The sequence below is a fragment of the Poecilia latipinna genome, unplaced genomic scaffold, assembly GCF_001443285.1.
Source record: "Poecilia latipinna isolate Pla-1442-1.1 unplaced genomic scaffold, P_latipinna-1.0 Scaffold551, whole genome shotgun sequence".
NCBI classification, from domain to species: domain Eukaryota; kingdom Metazoa; phylum Chordata; class Actinopteri; order Cyprinodontiformes; family Poeciliidae; genus Poecilia; species Poecilia latipinna.
In genome coordinates, this window is record NW_015113167.1 from 123,586 (window position 1) to 151,359 (window position 27,774).

The 27,774-nt window shown below is 38.9% G+C and overlaps 1 protein-coding gene across 2 annotated transcripts in view; it reads left to right on the forward strand.

The window, feature by feature from the left end:
• Window positions 1–27,774, forward strand: part of oprl1 (opiate receptor-like 1) — an 80,846-nt gene that overhangs the window by 18,923 nt on the left and 34,149 nt on the right. For both annotated transcript variants that reach the window (XM_015041425.1, XM_015041426.1), the window contains one exon: window positions 27,135–27,222. In XM_015041425.1, coding sequence (XP_014896911.1) covers window positions 27,135–27,222 — 88 coding nt within the window. The remainder of the gene's footprint in view (window positions 1–27,134; window positions 27,223–27,774) is intronic.

The following is a 27,774-nucleotide window of genomic DNA, read 5'->3' on the forward strand; positions in this document are numbered from 1 at the left end:
ACCTGACAGATGGTTCGGATGCAGAACTTTCAACGTGACTGAACAGCTAATAAGTGTCCAAAGCGACAGTAACGCTCCAGAACAGCAGCAGCAAACGTGCCATCTGTGAACCTCCACAGGAGGCCTTGGTGTTCACTCTGCAGCTCCTACAACTGGAGCGATGCACACAAGCACCGTGGCCAGGCATGCTAAACCAAGCTGGTTTCATTCCAGGCATTAAAAATAAAAAAGTTTCTGTGAGTAAGTTCTGCTGGAAGGCATTGCTTCAGACATCGCCTGAGGCCTTTATGTTTCACTGTTCAGCTGCAGGGCGTTGCTGCTGTGTGCTTACAGGTTGCTGATTGGCTGGTCCAGCTGTGTGGTTGTCATCACAACTGTTTGCATATGTTAGAATTGGCAGTAGAGTCCCTAAAGGCTGAGAGTCTGGAGTTTTGCTGGAGACCAAACACAGCATGTGGATTTGTTTTTGTTTTGTTTTCCTTTTTTAATTCTGAGGCCTCATTATGTTAAACAGAGTTCAACACACTTCTGCTTCCAGGGATAAAGCTGAGTTAGATTAACATTTCTGCTTTTGTTGTTGTGAAGCTAATGGCTTCCACAGGAAACGTAGCTTAGGAAGCTGAAGTCCAATCCAGGAGCACCGTTCATTTTCCTTGGTGCTGATTGGCTATAAGTTCAGATGGTTTCCACTGTGTGGATTAATGCTCCTTAAAGGGGCGGTGTGATGTAAAACGGACATTGTTTTAGCTTTGTATCATACTATAATGCAACTCCCTCATCAGAGATGTACCTGCAGTGTTGCCTTGACTCCTTCATGGAGGTTTGAGAAATCCTTTAATCTCCATGGCAACCATTCAGCTGGGTAGACATAGCCCCGCCTTCCAGAATAAAGCTGGTCCTCAGAGCAGCCCTACCCCACTCAGCTCCTACAGACTAGCCAGCAGCAATTAGCAAACACCTGGTAGAACTGTACATCATTACTTCTCAGCATAGCGCTGGTACAAACGGTGTTAAAGGGTTAACAGAGGAGCGATGTGACGACTTCCTGAAGGCGGAGTTTCAGAATGAGCAGGAGGTTTTAAAGCGACAAAGGCACAATTTCATGGCGTTAAATTACAAAGTCAAATTTCTTAAGCCCTATTTGATATAACAACTGAAGTTAACAGTTACTTGATTGTGCGGTAAAATGATACTATAATAATTCCCCGTTAAAGTACATTTGATGTTTGATCTATTAAAATATGAAATTATTAGTATTTCTATGGAGATGATCAGAACCACAGCTGCAGTCCAGTTGGACTCAACTAAAGGAACATTCCACATTTATTAGCCAGTCATGCCATTAAAAGACTAACTGAAAAAGTTACTTTGTAGTATTAATTTTCTGTCGACTGCATAGGACATGAAACTTTGTAAAAACTAAGGGATCATGATGGAGGAGGCCACTTCTGAGTTACTGACACTACACACACTTGACAAAATGCACAGCATCATTAGTTGAAAGACGCACCAATCTGTCACAAAGCATAAAAATCCAACTGTGAGCCTAACATACTCTACCAGATTCATTACATGAAACTTTCCAGCCATAACTTAAATAATTTTGTGATCACCTTCTACCGCTCCAGATCTTCCCTGAAAATATTCAGTCGCAAACGTAGAGGCCATAAAATCATCTCTGTAAAGTGAATTATTGAAGAGTGTGCTGCAAAAGTCAAAATTGTATAAAAGGTGATACAAGAGGGGAATAATAAGCTTTCATGGCTTCATTGACACGACTGGAGCCCTTTACTTGTTGTGCTCCTTTAGGTCATCCGCTGTAATTTCTGTAGATACTTGGAGAGAGTCCCTGCGGACGTTTAAAGCCACAGAATCGGTTTTCCCTCCACAGCGGAGCACCAGTCCCTGCAGTTCCAGCCTGATAGCGACTGATGGAAAGTCTTTCTCTTTCATGATTGCAGTTTTTCTTTTCTTTAAGGGTCATGAAGCTGCATGAGTCAAAACTCTGTTACCCTCAAGGGACAAGCAGGAAATGGATCTGGGATTTTCCAGGAGTGCGATGATGAAACCGACACAGCTTTAGTTGTTCTTTGATCCCTTCTGACAGTATGTGTCATTTACAGGTTGATGTGTTTATAATCTTTAAAGATTTTTACAAATATGATTCTTAATGGTGGTTAAGGGTGTAAGAAAATGAATGGATGGATGGTTTAATGGTGAGAAAGATGAGCCAAAAAGAAACGTGGAGAAACAATCTGAGCAGAAATCTACAACTTTTACAAAGTTGAAAGAGCAACAACTAAAGCCTCTGGCTGTAAAAACCTGAAAACGACTCCAAGCTGTCATTTCATTTAGTGGTGTTTCTGCAAAGTGTAAAGTTAGGGTAACTAAAAGCATGCAACACTTATTTTCTTTTTATTTTTCATAAAACTGGAGAGATGTGAGACTTCCTGAGCTACCGGCTGTCTGCTCTGGAATTTGCTAACATTTGGGTCCTTCCTGCATCATCCATCATCCTGAGTCATTCTCCCGACTGACTGAGGCTCTGAGCTTTGCTTAGAAACAAAAGATTACAGCTTTTGTTTTACTCCAAAGTTTCTAGAAGAAATATTTTTAAATAAACTAGTGATGGGACTCCATTAAAGTTTGATGGTTAATTGCAGGGTCTGTAATTAATTAATCAAAAAGTATATACTTGCAAAATAAGCAATATTTTCAATTTGAAAAGAAAATTGCTGCTAAAAAAAGATATTTCTTGACTGATGCTATTTTATCCGTTCAGCTTTCAAGTGTTTCAGTGTTTTTCTGAACAAATCCTTCAGAAATGTGGACTGTGTTCCTAACTGGTTACCAGTCTGTGTTTCCCAGTGGTCTGATGAGGCTGATGGGTGGATATTCAGGCTTCTGCACCGTCTCTGCTGCATATCCTTTTTCTGTTCTGTATGGATTCTCTCCTTTCGCCCACACTGAAGGAGACTGAATTATTCTGATTACAGCTGCACCAGTGTAGTGAACCTGTGTCAGAGTGAACCAGCTAACAGAAAGCAGAAGAAAAGGAAGGAGAGAGGGGAGAGGAAAATGAGCTGAAGCGGGACAAGCTAATTTCTTTTTTGTCCCTTTGTCCCTCATTATCTGCTGCAGCTTTGATCTTTGCTGTCATTTTTCCCTGCATGTCGGCGCTTCCTCTTTGTTTTGCTCCATCCAGTCTTGCTCTTTGTAAATAAGTTAATGAGTTCTCTGGATCTTCTGATCTGCACACACATTTGTGTTGACTTTCATTAAATGTGAAATGCATTTGACGGCTCAAGTCCTACAAATGACTGTGGAACACCAAGCGAATGAAATACAAGGTAAAACAATAATTTATTACAATATTAAATTGCAGCATCAAAAAGGATTGAACATGTGTTAATTACATTGCTGTCATGCATTCATTTCCTCTCTATATACGTACTGTGGCTGAAACATTGACCAGATTAATCGTGATGACTCAATTATTGAAATAATTGTCAACTATTCTAGTAATCTAGTAACTATTGACTGGGGTATACTGATTCAAAAAAAGCCATTTTCTGAAAGAACAACACATTTTGAGCAGTAATTGAACCAAACCTGTGAAAAAAAACATTTTGCATTTAAGATGAAAAACCGTTTTTGTCTGTAAATAAATATACCCAGAACTCGAGTCACATTTTTAGCTTCATCTTGTTCAGATTCTGTTAAAAAAATCCTATTAAGCATCTTTTACTATTAACATAACATATTTAACAGACTAGTACCGTACTTATATATATATTACAGTATTTTAGTTGCAGATGTATCCTTTACTACAAATGATCAAGTTTCACTAAAAGAATCCTATTGTTGCACTTAAAAAGGAGTTATTTGCTTATTTTCATCTTTTGATGTATATTATGAAAAAAGGCAGAAGAGGTTAAATAAGAAAATCTGAAGAATGTGAGAATTATCTGAATAATTGATTAATCATCAACATAATCCATAGAATAACAAGCTACAAACGTGAAGTGGTACTGTAGTTTCCAATTTTACATGATCAGCAACACCATAATATGAATAATTTTTAATGATATTGTCAAAAATAAAAGACCCAGATGAAAACCCCATCAGTGGTAGCTGTGTGGGTGCATTTCATTAACAAGCAGCTTGAACATGGTGGCGGTGAAAACGCAGTCAGGCTTGTTTCTGCTGGATCTTGAGAGACACAAAGAGAGGACTTCAACAACAAGTGTGAGGTGAAACAAATCGAAACTGGAGAAGAGCAGAAAGACACCATCAGATATAATAAGACAGAAGTGTTTGAAGAACTGGAGCCAATAGCAGATCTGAGAGGAAGGAGGAGATTGAGGAAGATAAGTGGATTTTGAACTACTCGCATAATTGGGTACTTGTTGGTGTTAGCAGGCGGGAGACGGGTCAAACCCTGCAACAGAAATCTGTTATCTTCTGATTCGGAGAGAGACTGAAGGCAGATCAACAGAGAAGGACAGTGGAGAAACAGAGAAATGTAGTGAAGATGTTTTTCCAAGCTAGCTGTTAGCCATTTCCCCTGAATAGTTAAACCAAAGATTCCCTTTAAAGTAGCGTTTATTATTTTCCATCATGTCCTCTTAGGGATATATATTTTTACCTCCCTGCCCCTGTGAATTGAAATGCTATTGGGGATTTGATATTTAATAATTCATCTGTACCACTCACTGGCAGCAGACTAATAAAAAGAGCTGCAGCAACTTAAATTTGTTTAAGTTGCAGCTCATTTCAGTGTTTTACGTCCTGAAACGATGCTGCAGGACTTTAACTGACTGCTTAACAGTTTTATATACTGCACTTCAGTACATTTTTTGAGTACTTTCTCCACCACTGCTTCTTAAACAACCATAAATTTGCTGACTTAATATCAAAAAATTTTTCCTCATAATTTTGACTTTCTCCCAGTAGTATTGTGTATTTATTCTGCTCATAGTAATACAAATCTCACAATATAACTTTGTTCTTCTAATTTTATGACTTTATTTTTGTATTTAAAATATTCTCTTGGTCTGGTTCTACAGTCATATTTACTTTACTGACCTCTGCCTCTGTTTTCCCAAACTTCTCCATCTCCTCTACATTTATAACCTTTCCTGTTAGCCTTGTTTGCACCAGCGTGTCTGTTCTACTTCTTCTCCTGCCTTTAACAGGCAGGCTGTGTATTAATGTGAACACTGCTGCCACCGTGTGGCTGGAGGCCTGTTTATCAGTTAAACATGGATGTTGTGCCTCCCACTGTTTGGGAAATGCTGCATATTTAGCTAGCGGCTCAGTGGGGAGCAGAATGAAGTGAAAGCTGTGACCATGTGTGATGACAAATTAAAATATTGTGACATCAACTATCGGGCAAATAGATATGTTTGTTTCTGGAAAGCTCATCTGCAACAATGATACTGAATCGCTCTATGTAACAAGCATGCACATCATTCTGAATTAAACATGAACCTCTATGGATTTATGCAACATGAAGCCTAATGAGGAAACACTTCACTGCAGCAGAATTTGAATTTGCTTAAAAATATTAGGACTGTAAACCAGCAATTAAAGTACAGTTGGAGTCATCTGAAGAATGCAGCATATTTATATTCATTCAACATAACATGCGCACTGTTTTGTATTTAAGGCGTTGAGCTGCAAGGAAGATTCAATATGCTGCAAATTCTTCAATAAGGAGGAGTATATCAGCAGAGAAACCAGTGAATTAACTTCTATTCTACAAATATTTCATCTTTTTATTCATTTGAACAAGTATTGCTTCGAGGAGGAGTCGGAGTGAATCCTGAGTACTTTAGCAGAAGACAGCTGGGTTTTAACTCTTGTTCTTTGAAGACATTTGTCCTTTAACAGGCTAATGAACTGTAGTCAGAACAATCAACCAGCTGAAGTCAGAACTGGGAACTCGGACATGTGAGCTGATGAGGCCCAACACATCAGCTCCATGTTTCTGTTGTTGAGGATTCAAACGTCCATGTTGATGGTGGGACAGTTGTTTTGGTCACACGCTCCAAAGTGCTGAAAACCCACCTGAGGAGATGGATCAGGTGTTAGAAAAATGAAATCAGATGTTTGGTGTTGGGTTTTATGCTGTAAAATTACTCTCTTACTGTCATTGGATTAACGATTGCACAGAAATAAAGTTAAAAACTGTTGAATGATATTAAAGGGGCTGCATTATATAAAATCAGCTTTTTGAGCTTTGCATCATGTTATTTCCTCATCAGAATCACACCTGGAGTTTTTTTTTAAATTATTTTATGCATGTTTGAGAAATCCTTTAATCTCCATGGCAACCATTCAGCTATGGAAAATGTCTGAGTGGATCTAGCTCCGCCTTGGAGTCGCAGCTCCTCCTCCAAGCTGCCAAGCTTTGCCTCACAAAGGAGCCCAACTTGGCTCCTTCAGACTAGCCAGCAGTAAAATTAATTAATTTTAGCAAACTCCTGGTGGAACTGCACACTTGCTGAACTCATTATGCAGCTCAGTGAAACGCTGGTAAAAACTTTATGAAAGGGTTAATACAAGAGCCATGTTGTGATGACTTCCTGAAGGCAGAGTTTTATTGAAAGAGCAGGAGCTTTTAGAGAGACAGAGGTCCATTTTCAAGGCATTATTATCAGTGTCAATTGTTTTTAAGTCATATTTAATATTTACAAAATAGCTATTAAATCAAGCCACTGTGTGGCTGTAAATTCATATTACTGCTCCTTTAAGACAAAATCCAAACAAAGTAAATGACAAATGAGAAATAAAAAGAACTTCCCAGGTTGTTTTTTCGTGTTTGCATAGATACAGAAGTAATACTATAAGAACGGTGGCAAAGTTTATGGAAAAGGTTAACGGGGTGCAGAAGTAAACAAGAAGCTGAACCAGAACGGCAGATTGAGCAGCAAAGAGAGATTAAATTGGAGAAGACAGGAGGCAGGGGAGGGGAAACATCAGGCAGAACGAGGGGGAGGGGCGCACTGAGAAAAGAAGATAAAAATGTGAGGATAGAGGGACGATAAACGGATAAGAGCATGACCTCTCGATCTACGTGGAAACCCTCAGGAGGGAGAAGTGATGATTCACAGCCTCACAGGGAAACTGCAACAGGATTTAGTTGGAGGAGCAGAAATATGACGTGGTTGAAAATCTGAAAGACCAACAATCAGGCTCTCTTCAGCACATCCTGTCCTCAGTAGAGAAAGGCTTGTTAGCTCAAGCACACAAGTGGAAGAGCACTGCTTTATTTTCAAGGCTAACATTTTGACTCTCGGTTGGGTAAATTAGAAATTTTGCCTTAACATTTCACATAATTTCCATTGCTAACCATTAAACCCTGAAATGTTCTGCAGTTTATCAGGAAACCAACCTGAAACTGTTGACAATTTTTAGCTCTCAGATGATCCTGATTAGCGGCAGAGCCACAGGTCGCTGATCTGTTCCTCTCCTGCACCGGGTTGTAATTAGATGGGCTTTGAATTTAGCCATTGAGACATGGAGCACCATCAAAACCCTATCAAAACTAATTTCATGCATGATTACACCCAGGCCCTGAGAACAATGGGTTGATGATGGGTATGTGATGACTTGCAGGGGTTGTGAACTTGGCCAGGAGGTAGATGGTGACGCTGTGCTTTAGATGCAACACAAGGCTGAAAATGAAGAAAATAAACCATAATCACATGTTGAACATGTTATATAATAATAAACATATTATTGAAATGTATTAAGGCAAAATCGATGACTTGCTTCACATGTAAATATTTAGGATTTGCACAATATGTTATCAAATCAGAGTTTTCAACCATCATGTTTTAAAAATCCTATAAATATACATTTATGAAGGAAATATGTTTTTTCTTGAATTTGGTTTGTGAAACTTCAGTACAAAATAATCCTCAAGCACAAGTTTAAAAAAAAATGGTATAATTTAATTTTATTTCCCCACAAAATGCAGCTGCCACTTTAACTAATCAAACTAGAAAGACACACAACTTTTATCTCAGTTCTGATTTTCACTTTTTACTGTTTTTGGAATCTGAATACCCACAAACTTGCTGAGGTCCAAAAGGCTCAGATACCTAATCTGATTTATTTGTTTTACTTTCCAAAAACATGACGCACAAAGCGATGTGTTTGAAGGTGTTACCTTACAAACACATTGATTTATAATCTCAATGCCATTCAAAACTGCAAAACATCATCAGAATCAGCTGGGCTTTCTAAAATCAATCTGTGTGTAAATTTCCAAATTTGAAGAAAGTGGTAAAAAAAAAAAAAAAATCTGTCATCTGCTATTTAACAAATGGAAATATTATTGGTTGCCTGAAACTGAACAGAATTGCTCTGATTTACCATCGGACTGTTATTTTTAGTGCATTAATATTTCATTTCCACTTTCCAGTTTTTGGAGGGTTGAGTGTTGCACTTTATGAGTCACTGATGTCAAGTCTGAATTCACCCATATCTACAATACGCACAGCAAGCAGGATGGTTTCCATGACAACAAGTGAATTTAAGACTCTTAAACATCTGTACCAGGGCATCAGTAACTGACAGAAAGCTGCTGTTGGAGTTTTCTACTCAGTTCAAAAATTCATAAACTAAAAATTAAAATCTGCATGCAGCAGCAAACTTTTTCACATTCCTGACAAGGAAAAATGATTATATAACCAGAAATGATTATAACATGAAGGTAAACATTCAACATGTTTATCTGAAATAAGGCAATATGAAATCTAGTAGTAGATTTGGACTACTAGACTTTATTAAATAGTTATAATTATTAATTGTTTCACGTTCCAGGAACATTTTATTATCATTACTGTGATCTCTTTTAAAGAACATAAACATCTCAGTCATGAGCCACAAAGAACGACCCAAAATGTTGCAACAGCATCCTCTGAGGGGGCAAGGACATAAGCAGTCAGAGTACACTGTGTCTGTATCGGCAGCCTTGATGGAAAGCCAGGACCTTCTGCTTGCCCCTGGCTCACACACATCCTGCCTGAAAGCGGGAGTTGAAAGGTTTTGTATTAATGTGCAATATTTGCCGGCAGACGTAAGTCGGCAATCACAAGGCCAGAGCGCTAATATTTCTGCAGCAGCTTTAAGTGAAGCTAGTCAGGCCATGAAAAAGCCGTCAAATAAGGAGATGCAAGTAAACCAAGCACACTCGCTTCCTTCGCACGCTCCTGCCTAGATTTATAGAAAAATCATTCATTATTTACGGGCAGCTGAGGGATGTTGTTGTACGCATTACTGCACCAACGTGTGGAAGAAAAGTGTAGCTGTGTAAGCGTGTGTGTGTGCAGAGTGTGTGTGCTCAGCTGCAGAGGCAGGAGCTGTGACAGAATGGCAGGTGAGGCTCTAATGAACACCTCATCCCACGGCGCGGTCTCCATCTCTATAATGTCCTCAGATCTCACTTCAAGGCGCTCTTTACCGGGTAATGAGGGTCGTATTCCACCCACTCTGCATGACAGAGAGTGCATATGTGAACCAGAGGGGACAGGAAGCCTTCATGCAGAGGTCTACGCAGCAACACCAGATTTATAATCGAGCAGTTAAAGTCATTATTGCTCCTTTTGCCGCAGGTCTGTGTGTGTCGATGTGTTTAGAAGGTGAGGAGTCTGCTGCGGTTTAGGTTTTACCACTTATTAGGCGTGGGCCATTATGAGACGGTACGATAACCTTGAGAAGAAATATCACCATGTCATAGTTCCAAAACACAAACTATAAATATTATTATATACAAATAATTACTGTGTGCCCAGAAAGGTCCTGGCTTGTATTCTTGTTGTGCTTCTGTGCAACGACGAGAAAGACGTTTTGATTCTGAAAGAAAACGCAACTAATGTTGGAAAAATTCAATAGAATGAATGGAGTTTTTAGTGTTTTCAGTCAATCAGGTTTATTTGTGTGGCACATTTCAGCAACAATTTATGAAGAGCTTTACATCATAAAAACACAAAACCTAAAAGTCAAAGACTTACAGTGGACAATTGAGCAGCCAGTGAAGTTACATTTTGTCAAGTTCCATCTTCACAATTATCAGTACAAAATGCACAAGTTTGAATTCATCACCAGATTCTCTCAAACAAAATCAAACGTTTTGAACAAAGTTCTGTTATAGTTCTGTTGCAGTTCTGTTATAACTCTGTTATAACTCTGTTGTAGTTCTGTTGTAGTTCTGTTGTAGTTCTGTTATAACTCTGTTATAGTTGTGTTGTAGTTCTGTTATAGTTCTGTTGTAGTTCTGTTATAGTTCTGTTGTAGTTCTGTTGTAGTTCTGTTATAACTCTGTTATAACTCTGTTATAACTCTGTTGTAGTTCTGTTGTAGTTCTGTTGTAGTTCTGTTATAACTCTGTTATAGTTGTGTTGTAGTTCTGTTATAGTTCTGTTGTAGTTCTGGCTCGATGACCCGGTGTTCGTGTTGTTTTTACGGTGAACGGTGGAAACGGTGGTAGGAGTTCACTTTGTAATTGGTGGGTTGCTGAATAAATGTAGTTCGAGGCGTTCAGGGCTGCACAAGGACCATCTGCTGACCATTTATCATGAACAGGCCAACGGTTTACTGTCACTACATGCTTGAAACAGATGAGAACAGAGAATCAATGACTCAATGAAAAAGTTTTTCAAATTGATTTGAATAATGGTCTGAAGCTAATGCACTGTTTGATAAGCAGGATCAACTGGAACTTAAGTATGGCTGAATTGAAATTACTATTTTTTTTTTTTAGTAAAGCACGTTGACATGATGTCATCAAATGGTGATAAACACATAAACTGAATTTAATTTAATTATTTCCACATTTCTTCTTATGATGATACCTTAACTTTGTAAGATTCATATGTTAGTTCACAATATTTGTTAAAACCTTACCAACTGTGAAGCAGAGAAATTGAATTACAATTACAAATTTAATTCCTAAACCGTGTAAAATCATCAAATCATTTATTAGCAGTTAATACTGTTAAATGGATCAAGACAGAGTTGGACTCAGTGGTTCCTTCTCACTGCATCTCCAGAACTCTGTTCTGTTCTGTTCTGGTTCCAGCCACCATGGTAGCGGCACTAAAACAATTACTGGCAACAGATTGTACTGTTGCAACCTTCCAGCTACTTCAAGAATCACATGATTTGAAATTTGAGATTCCCATTAAGAAAATGTGTAGGAAAATATTTTATAAAATATACCATAATGATATTGCAGGGAGGTGAAATGAAGCAAGTCTGCATAAATCAGACTAAAAAGGGGCAAAAGCCTTCCCCCCTTGGTTCTGGACGGCTTCCAAATGCAGCTGCTGTGGATATTGATTTCCTGTTGGCTTCTAAAAGAATTACTTGTCTTCTTTTCTGTCTCACAGCCTGCTAGGCCAGCACATCTGTAGGAGGAACGGTGCAATCCAATAACGTCTACTCAGTGGAATAAAAGGGACAGAGCGATTAGAGTTCAACAAGTTGTGAAGATTAAAAGAGGATATCACATAAAATTTACTACTGTTTTTATTTAATGTGAGTTACAAGGATCAGGAACGGTCCTGGTTACTGAGTTCAGACCTCAATCACTGAAATCTATTTTCACAGATTGGTTGTGTGTGATGAAGACATAAAAGGCATCTTCTGGAAGTGGTTGTTTGATCAAACAGGCGACTTGGCTCTGTGGTCTGAGAACGTAAGATGGCATCTCTGCCAATTTGGCCTCCTGAGTGCATCACCTGCTGAGCTCTGATGCTGTGGTGTGTGTAGCGTCAACACAACATCAGTGATGCAGACCCTGAAAAACGTAGTGACCCCCCCACAGCCTCCGTGCCTCTGCAGAGGGACTCTGGTCCCCTACAAGGCCTCATTGATCTCATTCGCCTGTCTGGAAATCACATTTCTGCCATCAGCACAAACGACGTGAACATGTATCTCATCTTTTCCCAGCAATTCCCTCTTTTCCTGTATAAACTCTGCTTTAAAACACTGCTGGGCCTGCAGTCCCACACACACTCACTTCCATTCAGTGAGCAGTCAGACTAAGTGGTGACACTGGACATCAGAAGTTCAGATGTCTTTGGTCAAGTCGATGGTGTTTGCTTCACATAAAGCTTTGGTTCATCTCATCTCAGTCTTGTGTGATGACGATGAGAGGTTAGGATGACTTTACCTCGTCTCATCTGTTGATGTTGGATTTCAGGAACTGAATTTATTAAATTATGAATGGCAATATCTGCTGAATGTGAACTTTTATGTTGCCTTTTGTTGGGAAGTTGTCCTTCCTTGTGAGCAAATAAAAAAATATTGAAACCTTGAAATTGAGGGAAAACAAATCTGTTAAGTGGGCCTACAGAGGATTCACTTATTCTAAAAAAGTGAACTTCCCCTCTGCAAGTAAACAAGTGAAGAATGAAATGTTTCATCCATCCATATTCCACACTGCAGAGTCACTGCAGGGTAAATTCAGGGTTCAGTGAATTAGTCGCTTCTGGCCTCAAACAGGGTCGATGTTTTTAACTAAATACATCAACTTACTGATTGTCTTCTGTTGATTTGACTCATTGAGTTACATGAAGGACTGGACCCCCTGTGGTCTGTTGGGGTAGCGATTAACATTTTTGAGACTGAAGAGTTTGCTCTGTTGGAAAGGACGTTCCTACCTCAGATTAAGGACTCGTGTGTCTGTCAAACATTTGAAAATGTCATTATTCTCCCACAGTTTGGGAGCCCAGGATCTAGAGAAGGTATCAGCCTGTTCTGGTGTGGCTTGCAGAAGAGATCCCTTTACAGGCTAAATGTACCTTGTACAAATAAATCAAAGCTCTCTCTGCATTTCTGTCTGTTCCCAGTCTGGGTTTGATTCCAGAAGGAAAGCCCCTTTGTTAGCGATCATGTTTGTGCTGGTAATGTCCAAGATCTCAAAGCATAGCAGTAGCGTGTCGCATCAGGCGCCCTGCTGACTTTATTCTTGCATTTAGTTGATGACGTGGGTCTGTTGGTGTCTGGACTGACAGAAGTAGATTTAGATCCTCTGAATCTGACACTGTGATTCTCAGCCTTCAAATCCAGGTGAGTTCGCCTCAAACAAAAGTATTCATGCATCTCAGTCTTGTTCACAAGCAGAAGAAAGAGTTAAATTATAAACTGCTAAAGAAAAAGTGGAGGCCAAAACAAAGCTCAAAATGTGCATGTTTACTTTTGCTCTGACAAGAACAAGATTCTGGATAGAAATGAGTGAAATGAACTTCCTGTTCTGGACGTGATGAAGAGCTTTGTCGTTCAGGACTAACTCTGCTTTGAGACACGGGCCTCCAAAGTGAAGGGGTCAGCTCAGGATGCCCACTGGGTTCAACCTGTTGGAGTTTTTCTGGGCAAATTACAGGCCCTTCAGAAGGAAGTAGAGGTTTTAGAGATCTCTAGTCTGAGGCTGAATCTCAGACAAGTGGAAGACAGTGGATGGATTTCAGCAGAGATACCAAACAATTGGTTTATAAAGAAAATGCAGCATTTTCATTTTGCCTTGGCTTGAAAAATCTTCCTCTATGTGGATAAATGAACTTCATGGTTCTGGTGATGCTTGATGTTGGTGCTTTAACAGGAAGCAGGATGTAAGACATCTTGTGCTTTGTGGGCTGGAACCTGAACTCCAGCGTCTCCATTCGTCTTTCTGTCGTTACAAATCATCATGTTCTGTTGTGGCTCTGACCCCTGCATGACTCCAGCGTGTCTTTTTGGGATATTGATTGAAGGTGCAAATGGTTGTTATATGAAACGGAGACAGTGCTGCATCTTTAGTGTAATAGGCCAAAAACACTCATTTAAAATCCAGTTTTCCCAGAACCTCTCAGGTACCAGACAAGAAGAGACTCTTTTCTTTTTATTGAGTTTTTCTTTTTAAGTACTTCACTGTAGTAATAACTACTACAGCGGTTAAGTGGTTAAGTAATTCTAAGAAGCTTTAACACAGCAAATCTAATGGGTTTTACCAAACCCCATCAACATGGGCTTGGCTGCAGCTAGAAATGAAACAGTTTGTCACAGCAGTGGTGCAGGGGGTGGAGAGCGCCACCATGTGGCCGCCCTGGTCCTCGATCTGGCTGTCGGGCTCAGTCCTGGCCAGTCGACCCCTGCTGCATGTCCTCTCTCTCTCACGACCCTCTTTCCTTCCAGTCCACTGTAAAATGAAGGCCATTAGAGCCCAAAAAACCCTTTTCATCTCCTGCCCTATTTATTTTATTTTATTTTATTTTTTTACCAGTTTATTGAAGCAGTGGTGGAAGGGGAGACAGGAGAGTAGTTTGATTTTTCTTTTTTTCTACTTTTGCTTGATGCTTAGTTGCCAAACTGTGTTCAGTACAATTATTTGGTTTAAAATGTGACCTGGTGAAAAAGGAAAACTCTAAAGTCCAGTTACTTCAGCAGTTTTCTATTCATAGACTTGGATTTTTCAACTTTCTGTCGTGTCTCTGCAGTGACGGAGCGTTATGATTGTAATGTTGCATCAGTGTAACCGTGTAATTCTGCTGCAGAACATTTTTGTCATCTAACATTCAACATGGAGGCTCTTTTCTTCCTCACTGCAGCAGATCCCTGCCTATTTACTGCTCAGATTTCCCAAACTCACATATTCTTGGATTTTTCTGTGGAATGAAATTCTGTTTGCAGAAAATTAGATTTTCATGAAAAGCACTTTTAATAGGTAGGACAACAAGTCAAGAATTTAGGCAGTTTGTGGTGATTTTTGTCCCTAAATTGCAGTTGGAGTCCACTTTATTTCTAATTCCTCGTAATTCTTTGGAGCAACACATACAGCAAAATCTGCTCGCTACTTTTGTAACGCTTTCATTTACATGACTATTACTTTTAATTTACATGAAACCGTCAAACACAGAGACCCTGCAGGATACATTGGTTCGTCTTCATGTCCTCTGCTCACCAGTTCAGAGAACACATTTCAAAAAGCAAACAGCAGAGCACAGAAGTATTGATTAAACTTTCTCGTTTTAAATTGTGTGAATCCAAATGCATCCTTAAATTTAAAAGATGTCATTATGTGGATTCATAAATCAGCAGAAGAGCCATTAGAAAATGGTGAACTCTGCTCTAAGCTGTTAATAAATCAAGGCTGCTGACAGAAAACTTCCATCACCAACATTAATTATTTAATTTTCAACGGCAGTTTGTTGCTTTAAATTAGATTTTTTTTTTCTTTTCCGGTGAGAACTGGAGTGTTGAACGAAAGCAGAGGATTTAATTCATATTGGATTATTTAAAAGTTGTTTATGCTTGTTGCTTGCAATATTTTCTGAGACAAGGTCAACAAGATTTCATTTTGGGTTAATTTAATTTCTTATTCTCAGCAACTCTGTGCCTTTTACTCCAGCTTATCCAATTCTTCCCTTGAAAGAGTTTTAGCATTTTTCTCTGGAGAACCGATTTAATGGTAATAAGGCGAGACTTAATTTATTTTTTGTTGTGCTGTAAAAGATCCACTGTAGCTCATGTAGCAGGAGTTTCACTTACAAGCAGCCCATTGTCCCCTGCAGTGGAAGGACTAACGAGAGTTTAGCAGCTTACTGGTCTGGATCAATCAGTGGGTGTTCAAATGATGCCTGGGAGCAAATGCATCTGCAGACAGATTAAGAAAAGGCTTAGCAAGCGACAGAGCCTTCGACAACATGCAGACGCTTCAGAAGCAGGAAGGAAAAGTGTGATTATTTTAAAGGCAGCAGCGCTGACACTGAGTCTGACGTGTCATGTTCACCGTTTGCTCTGTGACAGACGGGTAGTTTTAACTCGCAGAGCAGAGTTATCAAGGCTAATTTAAAACAGATGTTCAATGATGGTTTATTGTTTAATACAAAAATGTAAAGAAAGAATTAGCTTCATGTATTTAAGATCATTGAAATAATATTTATTTACAAAAATCCATCCTGACCTGGAATAAATACCAGTCCTGGTTTTTCTGTTCATACTTCTGAACAGAAAAATTATCACAATACTTTTTGATGATTATTATGATACTGTTTCCAGTTAAACATCTATTCTAGAGTATAGTACTGGGTTTCAATTTAAACTGAAATAAGTTAAAAGTTGTATAAATAACAATTCAGAGATATTTCTAAAATCCACATAAAATTACAACAGCTCCTATGAGAAATATGTGTTTAGATAAATTGTCACCATGTCGTGACATGTCCAACAGAAAAGCACTGCTCCCAGTAAAAACAACCAATCAGACAGAGCCAGGAGGAGGGGCTTAGTGTTGTCAATCATCCTCATATACTCGCTGCAGAGGAACAACTTACTGTTTGAGAAAACTGTTTATCTGCCATCATCAGTGGCTATGCTAACTTAGCATTAATGACAGGCTCTCCTAGCTGCAGGGCAACAGAGAGCAAGAGAGGGAGGAAACGGGCGGGTGAGCATCGCCCCATGGAGGATGATTGACAGCGCTAAGACCCTCCTCCTGACTCTGATTGGTTGTTTCTGGTTAGCATTAGCAGAAGGCAGAGGAACTTGATTTCTTCACAGATTATCTGCCTCATATGAAGCTGTCATCAACCCCAGTCTTTTGTTGAAGCTCTTTTGCAGCCAGTCGACAACCTTTGATATGGAAATGCTTTTAGTAGAAGCCTAAAACAATCAGAGTTTAGCCTGACTTGTGGTTGATGGGAGAAGAAAGATGAAACTAATGAGCAGGTTTACCTTAAGATCCGCCACGGTGGAGGAGTCTAAAAGATGTAGAGTCTGCAGAATTCACTTCTTCAAGTATGTTTTTAATAGTTTGGTGCATTGTTATATAATTAAGTCTTGGATAATTACCGCGTACTTCAGAAGCCAGACTATATAAGTGCGTCTGCTGAAAGTTAATGTGTAGCTGCTGCTGGCGTGAGAACAAACACCGTCAGAAAATAATAAAACATCGTGCGATTTGAATATGCAATGGCAGTAATAAACAATGGTAACATTTTAGTTTTTATGAACTGAACTCAGATAATATTAAAATGATCATTTACTGGGCCTTTGGGATCACATCATATTGTTAGGTTAAGCAATAGAAGTTGCACTTTATGGTTTTGGTTTAACAACCTGAAGCTTCTTTTCAACATGTAGTTGTTAGTAAAGCACAAAACCAGGAAAAGCAGGATTTTCATCATCATAATGAAAAGCAGCAGTAAAGAAAACCTCCAACATTACATGGGAAAGCTCTATTGTGTTCTGAAAAGGCTTTTTTCTGCGGCTGCTGGAGGCATCAAAATCATGTTAAAATCAGAAGATTACAAAGTCATTCTCCAGATAAATGTGCTTGTGAAAGGTCTTTCGGCAATAAATGGTCTATAAAAGAGATTCTGAACAGGTCTGAAATGAATCCTGCACCACATCTCATTGAAAACCATTAAAGGAGCTTAAAAAGTTCGTGGCAGAAATTACTTTTGCTCTAAAGAGCTTTAGCCTGTAGCAGTAAATAGGTGTAAAGAAAAAGTATAGAGCAGAAGCCAGTTGCTACACTAAACATTTGGAGGACTTGAGTTTCCAGCAGCCAGTGTTTTATTAGACTTTATCCAAATGTCTCAACAATAAAACAATATCACTAGATTTAGCAAAATCTTAAACATCTAAATTTGACATTATTTCTTGCAAGAGTTCAATGAATGTGTAATTGTAAATCACATTGTAAATATAGTTTACAATGATTGCATTTCCATTTAGTGTGTATTAGGCACCGATAAAATGTTTAATTTCAGAGATGAACTACATATCGTCTATCTTCTTGTAGTTTGCTGAAAAGTCCCATCCTGTTCTGAACAGATCATTTATCGAGGAAATACTAATGCATGTTAACATAAAGTTAAAGCAGATTGAAGTTCCAGATAAATCAGAAAAGGTTCATTCCAGCTACTATGGACATAAATGTTTGATTAATTTTTAACTTTTAATGACTTATTTATAATTTTTGCAGGGTGGAATGATTATCTGACAGAGAAGAATTATGTCCACAACTTTGAGCTTATTTTTGATTTTGTTCAGGTTTTTCACCCCCAGTAACATTTGGTTAAATGCCACACACACATCTCTGTAGGGTTTTTGCAGCCATCCTGCTTACCTGTGGCATAATGTGGTAGAATTTTGACAACTGTTTCTACCCAGAAAATGAAGTATTTATTTAAATTTAGTTTGATTCCTGCCATTAATCTGACCTTTAAGTATAATCCTGACATTTTCAGGAGATTGGAGCTTTGATGTTGGATGTGTTTAACAGTCTGGCTGTTGATTTGAAGGCAAGTTTAAAAAAAAGAACAATAAATGTTTTGGTCACTCAGCATGATGCTGCCTCCTTGTTTGACAGCTTATTGTAGGTGAAACCGTTGTGATGTATTAACATATATTATTGAAACAAATGAATCATTTTTGACATGCCATGATTAAAAAATAAAATGACTAAAATAAAAAAATAAAATTCTTACTTTTTTAGCTTTTGAGAGTTGTCTCTTTCTGCTTTCATAAACATTTCTAAGTTGAATGAAAATCCAAACCTATTTCTCTGAATGGAGTCGTGATACGTCCAGTTTCATGTCATGTCCTGCGTATGTGACTAAGATGCGTCGTGTTTCCGTAGCGAAGTGGAAAACGCCATCGAAGGCAGAAGAACTAATCCTCCGTATCTCAGTGAGTTGGAATGAAGGACAGTTCCTCACTTAACCAGCGTCCTTGGAGAATTACGCTGATTAGATCAAAAACTATGTGCAGCTGTGGCTTCCTCTGAACATAACTCTGAAAAAGATGCTCTTGGGGGAAAAAAAGCGACTTTGATTTGAAACACTGATTATACGGATAATCTGGGTTTGAAGCAGATGGAGCTTGTATTCTGAAAGTAGCAAGAGGCTGTAGCATTTATTTGGAGCTGTACAAAATGTATTGACTCTGTTTTCATGAGTTTGATTTGCATCAAAGGTTTGAAAAGCCTAGACAAACACCCAGCGCTCTTCAACGCCATGTTGGCAATAATGACCTCCTAGAGCTGTTTTGCAGGTACAATGGAGGACCTATGCATGTTTTTATTGTCTTTAGACAGGATTGAAAAAAACGATACAGTAAATTTGTTAATGTAATAGTTGCATATTTTCTTCAGCAGGTTTACCAGCAGGCAATGATTGTGAAATGATTCATAAAGAATCCACTTCACCTCGTTTTATTCAGGATCAAATTGCAATCAAAATGTGATTGCATTAGTCATGAGGAGTGGAAGAGAAGCTATTACCAGGTTTGTTTGCATTTGTGAAATTGTTTCAGTTGTTTTTCTGTTGCAAAAAAATAGATTTTCTCAGACAAAATTAGTCCCCCAACTCTCCATATCCCCATCTTTTTCATATCATCTTGTATTGGCATCGGGGGAAATTACTTTCAACCAATCTTTGTGAAGAATGAACACACAAATGGAAAACAAATGCCACCCACTGACAGTTTATTGCCTTTAATCATGCAAAGTGGAATTGTGTGAGTGCGTCTGACACCGGGTTTGTCCTCTGAGAAGAAACGCGCGGGAAACGCGCGATAAAAAGGAGGAGTGATGTCATTTAAAATACTCAACTCCCAAAATGTTTCTCTCTCACTTTTCTGCCTTGACTCTTACTATGACTTGAGCAAGGGGACAAGACTTGATGGGTTAAGCAGTGGTGGTCCTCACTAAAACGGTGCCCTGGGCAAGCCCCCCCTCTCCTCCTACCTATGTATGTAGCAACAGGGCACAATGCGCTTTACAGGATTTAAAAGGAAATACAAACAAAATAACCAACCAAAGGAAACGGCAAAAGAAGAAAAAGCTAATGGTGTTGATCCAAAGTAAATAAACTAGATACTGTTATTCAGGGTTGGTAGATAAGTATAAGTATCCTCTGCTCTAATTCCTTTTCTGGGTTGCAATAATAGGAGCCTCTCTGCATCTAAATAGTGAGTACTCTACAGTTTCTAAAATATAAGCTAAAGAGTGACTAATAAACTACTAAACTGAGTCTCTGGATTCCAAGTTTGTTAGAAACTACTCCACAGTTTCTAACAAAATAAAATAAAAAGAGGAAATGACATATTAGGGCAAAAGGCAACATTCAGACAAAACAAAGGGCAAAACAAAGGCGGTGACATCACAGGGCCATGAAACCACGTTGCTCAGCCTCCCGGCAGAAGACAAACACGATGTTATTATCATGTCCTTGGGAGAGCTCAGCTTCCAAGGACATTTAAAATGGAAGAAATTATCTGACTTTTTTTTCAGCAGAAAACAGGCAACCTGGGGGGTTAGTGTCAAAAACAAAAACAATCTGGAGAAATGATGTAAGATCTGGTATTTCAGTTGGTTCAATTACTAGATCATTTTCTGTTTTCTATGATCTAAAATCCAGTGTTTTATTGTTGCGGTTTGTTTGATAAAATCCGTTAAATCAGCTTCCAAAGATACATTTTTGCCACTAGTTTCACCTAATTTATGTATTTAGTCCGATAAAGAAATGACTTAAAAGGATAATAAACAGGACGGATGTAAATCCAGTCAAACGTTGCTGCTGTGGCAATGACTTCGTGCTGCAGCAGTCCACCGACTGTTTCAATGCTTTTCTACATTTCCTAACTGACTTATGTGATGTATGTATCATCTTTGACTCTTTCATGCAAATAATCTCAGTTCTCCATATTTAGGGCATGAAAACGCTCCAGTATTGTCTCCTCTGCTCCTCCTCTGAGTGTTCAGCTTCTAAAACCTTCCAAATGAAATCCACTGCGAAAGCACAGCTGTTTTTTTAAAGTCATGTCACAACACTGATGAGAAAAGTCACTTCCAGCGGAGAAACGACCGCGGTTTCCTGTGGGGAAGGGATCATAGAGCAGCAGTAACAAAAAAATGGCGAGCCAGGGTAGCTACCAGGATATAAAGATGAAGGGCCGTCCACAACAAACCAGGAGGTCACACTCTTTATCACAACTTGGTGAAGGTTTGGTTTGCCTTCAGCTCCTGGAGGACTGAGGTGGTTTGTTTCAACTGAATCTTTTTCCAGTTTCTCCTCTTTCGTTCCTTGTTGTTAACTCTTCATTCCTGGGCAGTCACAGCTGATTCTGCTGCAGAGAACAAATTCACTGAGTTCAGTGAGTCAGTAGCTGATTATAACTTCCAGTTGAGTATTTCATGCTGTTAGCGTTGGTGTAGCGACACTAACAGGTTAGTGTGATTCACTTGTACTAATTATTTCCACTCCAAGCTCTTATGGCCTCAATTGAGCTGTGATTGATTTTAATGAAGAGAGTTTCAGGTTTTGGATTGTGACAGAGTGAGTGAGGATCATGTTCCTGAAGTGTGTGTGTGTGTGTGTGTGATTTAGATCAGTGTGAGGGAACTGAGGGACCTTCACTTTTAATGAGCAAGTATAAAATGAAGCGGATGGATGAACTCTATTTTTTTTCTTCTTCTAACAAGTTCTCAGTTTTATCATAAAGAATAAATAAAATGTATTTGGTAACAAAAGTTTCTGTGATCAAATGTGAAAAATATAAAAGTTTGGGAGAGACACGCCTTACTTAACCCAAAATGCAACAGCTGGGAATTGTTTCATTTCTGCTTTTGTAGATGAGAAGGTATTATATCAAGTTATAAACGTATCCTTCTGAAATCAACTGCCCCGTTTTTAGTACAGCTTATGTTACGCTGGGGTCAAAAGTTGAACTATTAGTGCTTAAAGGTTTATTTAATTCCCTCTCTCCAGTCAGCTCTATACAAAAAGCTTTGCTTAAGTTAAATGAACCATTGTAAAAAAAGCAGCTCAGTAAAAATCCTGGCTCTGCTGTTTGCCGTTAGCATAGCGCTGTAAGTATTATTAGTGCTGACTTCACAGCGGCGCCTCCCAGTGAGGCGGTTTTAATCCTGCAGACAACTGAAGATCTTTATTAACGGGTCCAGGGTGTCATCCAGGGAGAGCTGAGATAATACTCTATTGCTCTACCTTTTCAATAGCCGGCCACGATGAGTCGGTTTATGTGATTGCCATCAAGAAAAGGCTTACATTCAAGAGCTCTTCCCCACAGAGACATACAGGAATATAAAAGGACTTGCAGTGTAGCAGGAGACAGATGAAAAGGACTTTATGAGATTGAGTGATTAAACCGTAGAAAGGTGGTGGATGATAGACAAAGCAGACAGAATAGGATTTATTTTTAAAACTTCTGTTTCTGAAGGATTTGTCAGAACTGAAAACCACCTGTGGAGATCACTGCCTTCCCAAGACTCCTTCCTTCTAAGTAAAACAGATTAAGACTGAGGTGAGTTTTAATGTTTCAGCTGCTGAACCTCCTTAAGAAATTGTCTAGGAAAGTTTAAATGTTTGATGGGTTAGAGAAAATATTTTGACCCTGAAATGTTTTAAAGTATAATTATTTTCACCTCTGAAGGAAATAAGTTAATTCACAAAAGTGCAACAGAATAGTTTGATGTGCAATGGATCGGGTTAAATCCAGATGTGAAGGCTTTACCTAGCAACCCAAGCTGAGATCAGCTGGTTTTTCCGCTTTATACATTGTACAATGGCTGCTGGAAAAGGCAAGTGTTATGTTGTTGACTTACAATCCAGAAACCACTTGTTGTGTTCTTATGTTTTGTGCAGGAGGCTCCACTTCTGCTTTTCAGAAGTGTAAGATTGTATGATTTCACATCTGTTTGCAGTCATTTTTGACCTGGGAGCGTCAATGTTGAGTTGGGGGCGTGGCCAGCAGCTTATTTGGATTTAAAGTGACAGAGGCCCTAAAACAGCTCATTCTGAAAGGAGATTGAGCAGACTACAATCTCATCATGTATGCAAAATAAGGTAATGGACATATTTTGTATTGACTTATCCTAACCTGTTCCAGGAAGCACAGTAGGTCACCTTTAAGAAGCAAATTAAGTTTTCCTAATATTTGTTTATCAATCAATCAATATCCTGTCTTTTTGAACAGCATTGACTTTTCTATAATATTTACATGGATTTCAATAATTAAAGTGACAGAACTGCAAAAAATCAAAAACATACGGTGCTGGAAAATACTAACAAGTGCTCCAGCTGTTAAAAAAAATCAACTTCATTTCATTTCTGATTTCTCTTTGGCATTAATCTTTACTTAGTACTAAGCAAAGTTCACAGTTCCAGCTGCAGCTGAATCATTTGCTGAAATTTCTAATCATCCTCAAAGAAGACAAAGTGTGGCGCTGAATTAGAGGCATAAAGTCACAAAGCATGAATATTCGTAAAATTAAAATTAGAAATGTGCTTTTACTGACAATGTATTTTCAATTTTATTGGGTGTGATACACACAAACATGTACACACAACATACACACACACATTTGTGCTGACATGTGACAGCTCAATTACGTTGATACAGTGAAGACCAGCAACATGTGAATTATTCAAAACGATATTAATATTTGAATCTGAACGGCTTGGAGGATTAAAGAGGCATCAGACGGGCCCTTTTCATCTTTCCTGCTCCTTCCCTCTGCTGACGCAGAGGAGAAGTAACGTAAGGAGGAGAAGGCTGGCAGGGTTACATTTGGAAAGAGAAAAAGTGAGGAAACATGGAAGTGTGATGAAGGGCGGTAAAAACAGCCAGAGAGCTGTGGATGGCAGTGGAGCTGGAAAAGTAAAACAGATCATCAGCTGAGACAAGAATATCCCACACCAGTCAGGAACACTTCTAGCATTATGAGCACCAATGAAAGAAAATCTCTGCAGGCCTTGAAGAAGTGTGAACCAGACATTCGGCAGTTCCTAGTGGGTCATGCAAATAAAACTAAATCAAAATTATGAATGTATATATGATTTGATTAGCCAAAACTTAGAAATGGTTTAATGTGTGTTCAGCATGCTAAGAACAAATGAGTCAAAGCAACTTAGTGAAAATAGACAAACATCTTTTTTTCTGCTTACATTGGCTGAAGCTGCATTGATATTAGTGTGGATGAACTGATGCAGCTGGAGAGAAGGAGACGACGGAGAGCGAGAGGCTTAAAGAAGAAAAGCCTTTATGGCTCGTTAAATGTTTCATCCTTCTTTTGGAAATTCCTCAACTGCAAACAGGCAGGAAATGCTGAGAGGTCTGAGTGGAGAGGAGCGGCACGCCGCCGCCGTTTATCAGGACTGAAAGTCATCTGGAATGTGTTAAAGGTTTTGAACAGATGGAAACATAGAAAGATGTTTAGCTAATATTCAGATTTAAATTAAATAAGCTCACAGTTGAGTTATAACAAACTGCACAACTCATTCAAACTGACTGTTGGATAAACATTTAGTCACTTTTAGTCGCAGTAATCAGTTCACTAAGGAGCATTAGAGATACTGATTTAATGACTTTTCTCTCTGGATTTCACTGGAGATTAAATTAATAATTTATTGTCTGTAAATATCAACATGTAAGGAAATGTTTAAAGGAGAATGTCAGAGGATGTCATGCTTAAACTTTGACTTCACTGCTTCTGAAGCGTCTGCTTCCAGAGTTTAGATTTTTTTGCCTCCATTTACCATAAATCTGCAGCTCCTGATGTTGCATAAGTTACTTTCCATTTGAAATGGAAACGCAGCTGCAGAAGCCCTGCAGAGGATAGTGAGGGGAACTGAGGAGGTTTCAGGAGACACTGGAGGATCAGGGAACAGAACCAGCAAACTACAAACCGTTCTGCCTAAAGCCGTTAAAATACTACTTCTGCTTTTATGTATTAAATAATGTTTTATGCTAATCTGTCAGTCTGTCCCATTAGTAAAGTGATGAGATGCAACGAGATATTGGTCAGAGGTATTAAAAGAGTGATGATGATGGATCTTCTTTCATTCTTAGCAATGAATGTCTGCATGATTCCTGTAGTTGTAAGAAACAAAAACTGGTCTCAAGTTGCTTTTCAATTCGGTTTTCAATTCAAAAACTAAAATTTAAGCAAACAATACATAAAGAATACAGAAAATATGGGCACAGTAACTGAAGAGAGGAAAACATAAGAAACTGTTTCTGAACCAAAAAACAATAGTAACTGAGTAGACGGGGAAATCAGGATGATGGGGAGAAGGAACAGTTATGGAAGTAAACTCAGTCCCTTATGTTTAAAAAAGGGAGGGTGGCTGAAAAATGCTCTTAAGAAGACGCAGAGTCTGCCTGCAAGTCCTCAACCTGCAGAAAGAAGCAGGGAGAAATGTGCAGCTGCAGAGAAAACAAGAAAGTGAGCTGGAAGCACAGAGAGGGATGAGAAAACGCTGAAAAGGGATTATAGGAAAAGAGCAGAGAAAATGAAAAGGAGGGTATGAGCTTACATGGATTAATGAATATTAATACAAAAAGAGGATAAATGAATTCAAGACAAAGGAAAGTGAGGGATTCAAACCTTAAAAAACTGGATGACAAAAAGAGGGAATAAGGAAATGAAAGAGGGATGGACGCAAGACAGAAAAGATGTTAAAAAAAGGACAAACAGAGTCAAAGGTGAATATAAGGAAATAGAAAAGGTTGGTGAGGAGACTTTGCTGTAACAGATCTCTATCTGTGTCATAAAGACAAGAAATTCAAAAGTAATGAGGGAAATCTGTCTTAGACATAGAAAACCAAGAATAGATCCTGAGCCTAAGTCAGTGTGAGAGGGATAATAAGAGAAAAGCCTGAAAGAAAGACGGAAACGGGTGTGAAGAACAGCTGGAGGCCAAACTGAACAGAACTGAAGACGTTGGAAGAGGCTGAAGACGGTTGATGTGTTTTTTTGTGTCAGGCTTTTTTAGAGCAGATGTTGGATCTCAGCAGATTTCTGCTGAAGGCAGTTATTACACAATAGATTTAATGTTTCTCCACTGGTGAGTCATTTGGGCACCGTCTCCGAGAGACACGATGTTGGTGGGAAATTTTAACCACAAAGGTAATTTCTGAGACTTTGGCAGGCGTCAGTTCAGCCCATTTAACCGGTGGGATGAGAGGTGCAGACATGAATATGTTTTGTTGTGCTGCTCCAGGGTGAAACATGAAGGAAGCTTCTGGGGACCATGATGACCCACACAACCAGGTGTTCAGCCACATTTACAAATATTCATCAGTTACTGAATACATGAACGTTTTCAGGAAAATCTAGTCTTTAGTTGCATGAAACTTTTTGTCTTTCACCTCCTTTTCCCAGCAGGACTCTCTCAGAGGAACGCACATTGGGAGCGCCGCAGTGCGCCTCGTCAGTTGGTACATTAACACACATCAGACAAATCGTACAGAAGAGCGACGAAACAGGATTGTGGGTTGTTTGATAGAAAATAATAGATACATGCTCTTCAATGAATGTCCTTTTCCTTCAACTTCTAATGAGAAACAGGGATCTTTAGATAATATTCACATTTGTACAATCTGTCTAGTTTGTCCAAAGTCCTGGTTCTTCTGCTTTGCTCTGCTCTCTTAAGCTCCGCCCACATGGGGACTGAAATGGTCACGGAGGAATGTTGATTTATTGTTTTCCTGCAGAGAGTCCCAATGAGGATTTATTTTCAGATTTTACACTGAAGTATTCGTGAAACTACCAAACAAGGTCACAGAAATGTTGGAAGAGAAACAGACCGACTGCATCCCAGTTTATCCATCACAACCAGCAGTGGGTCTCACATTTGTCCTGTTTTACAGCAGACTGTCCCTAAAAGCCAATTCCTCACATTTACATTGGTGGCATTAAAAATGAGCGATTTCAACCTGGTGTGAATCACAAGCGGGTTGGCTTGTAGATGGCTGCTAGTGGTTGTTATGGTGACTTGGTGACTAAGATGTAACTGAGCTTTACTGTTTTTGTTTTTTTTAATCATTGTGGAAACATAAATGTGGGTCATGTTGATCCAGAAGAAAAAGCTGAAAGTCAGGATAATCTGACAAATGCACATGGCTCCAGTAAAAGTCCCGGTTATGTTGATCCAGTTCCACACGTTCATGTTTGTGACGTCAGGTTTTCCAGATTAGACATGTTGATCTCACCTGACAGTCTTTTGGTTTTCATGTGTGTTTCTTGTGTGTGTGTGTGTGTGTGTGTGTGTGTGTGTGTGTGTGTGTGTGTGTGTGTGTGTGTGTGTGTGTGTGTGTGTGTGATCTTTCCTCAGATACACAAAGATGAAAACAGCCACTAACATCTACATCTTTAACCTGGCCCTGGCCGACTCCCTGGCTCTGGCTACGATGCCTTTCCAGGTAAGATTAAGATTAATTATCAACCCTGAACCAAAGTTTATTGTAAGCTTTGTGATTTTCTAAATTGCAAAGTATATTTTGAAAATGTCTTTTTTTTTTTTTTTGTCATGAATAAAATCAAATCCATGACTCAGCATAATGCTTATCTCAGCATGTAGCGTTACCATCCTGGCCTTTTCCTCCTTATTTGCATCTGTTTGATTTTCTCTGCTTCTCTTTATTTACATAAACTCCATGTTAATTTGACTGAATTCTAAATAAAACTCGTCTCATTTACATAATTTGCTGCTTCAGCTGTCAGACAGGTTTAGTCAGTCTGACTGAAAAACGGCCCATTAAATTTCATCCACTTTATGCACCATCAGGCCAGCATTCCTCTGATAAAATACTTCATTTTATTCAAGCACCAACTGAAATAAATGTTTCTCTTGACCAATTTCAGCTTAGAAAAATATTGCCTTACTGGTTTTGAACCAGTCTGTCCATTCAGGCTGTTTGGCAGTGTTGTGGTACTCGAAGTTGGTCTTGGTCTTAAGACCGGTCTTAAGACCA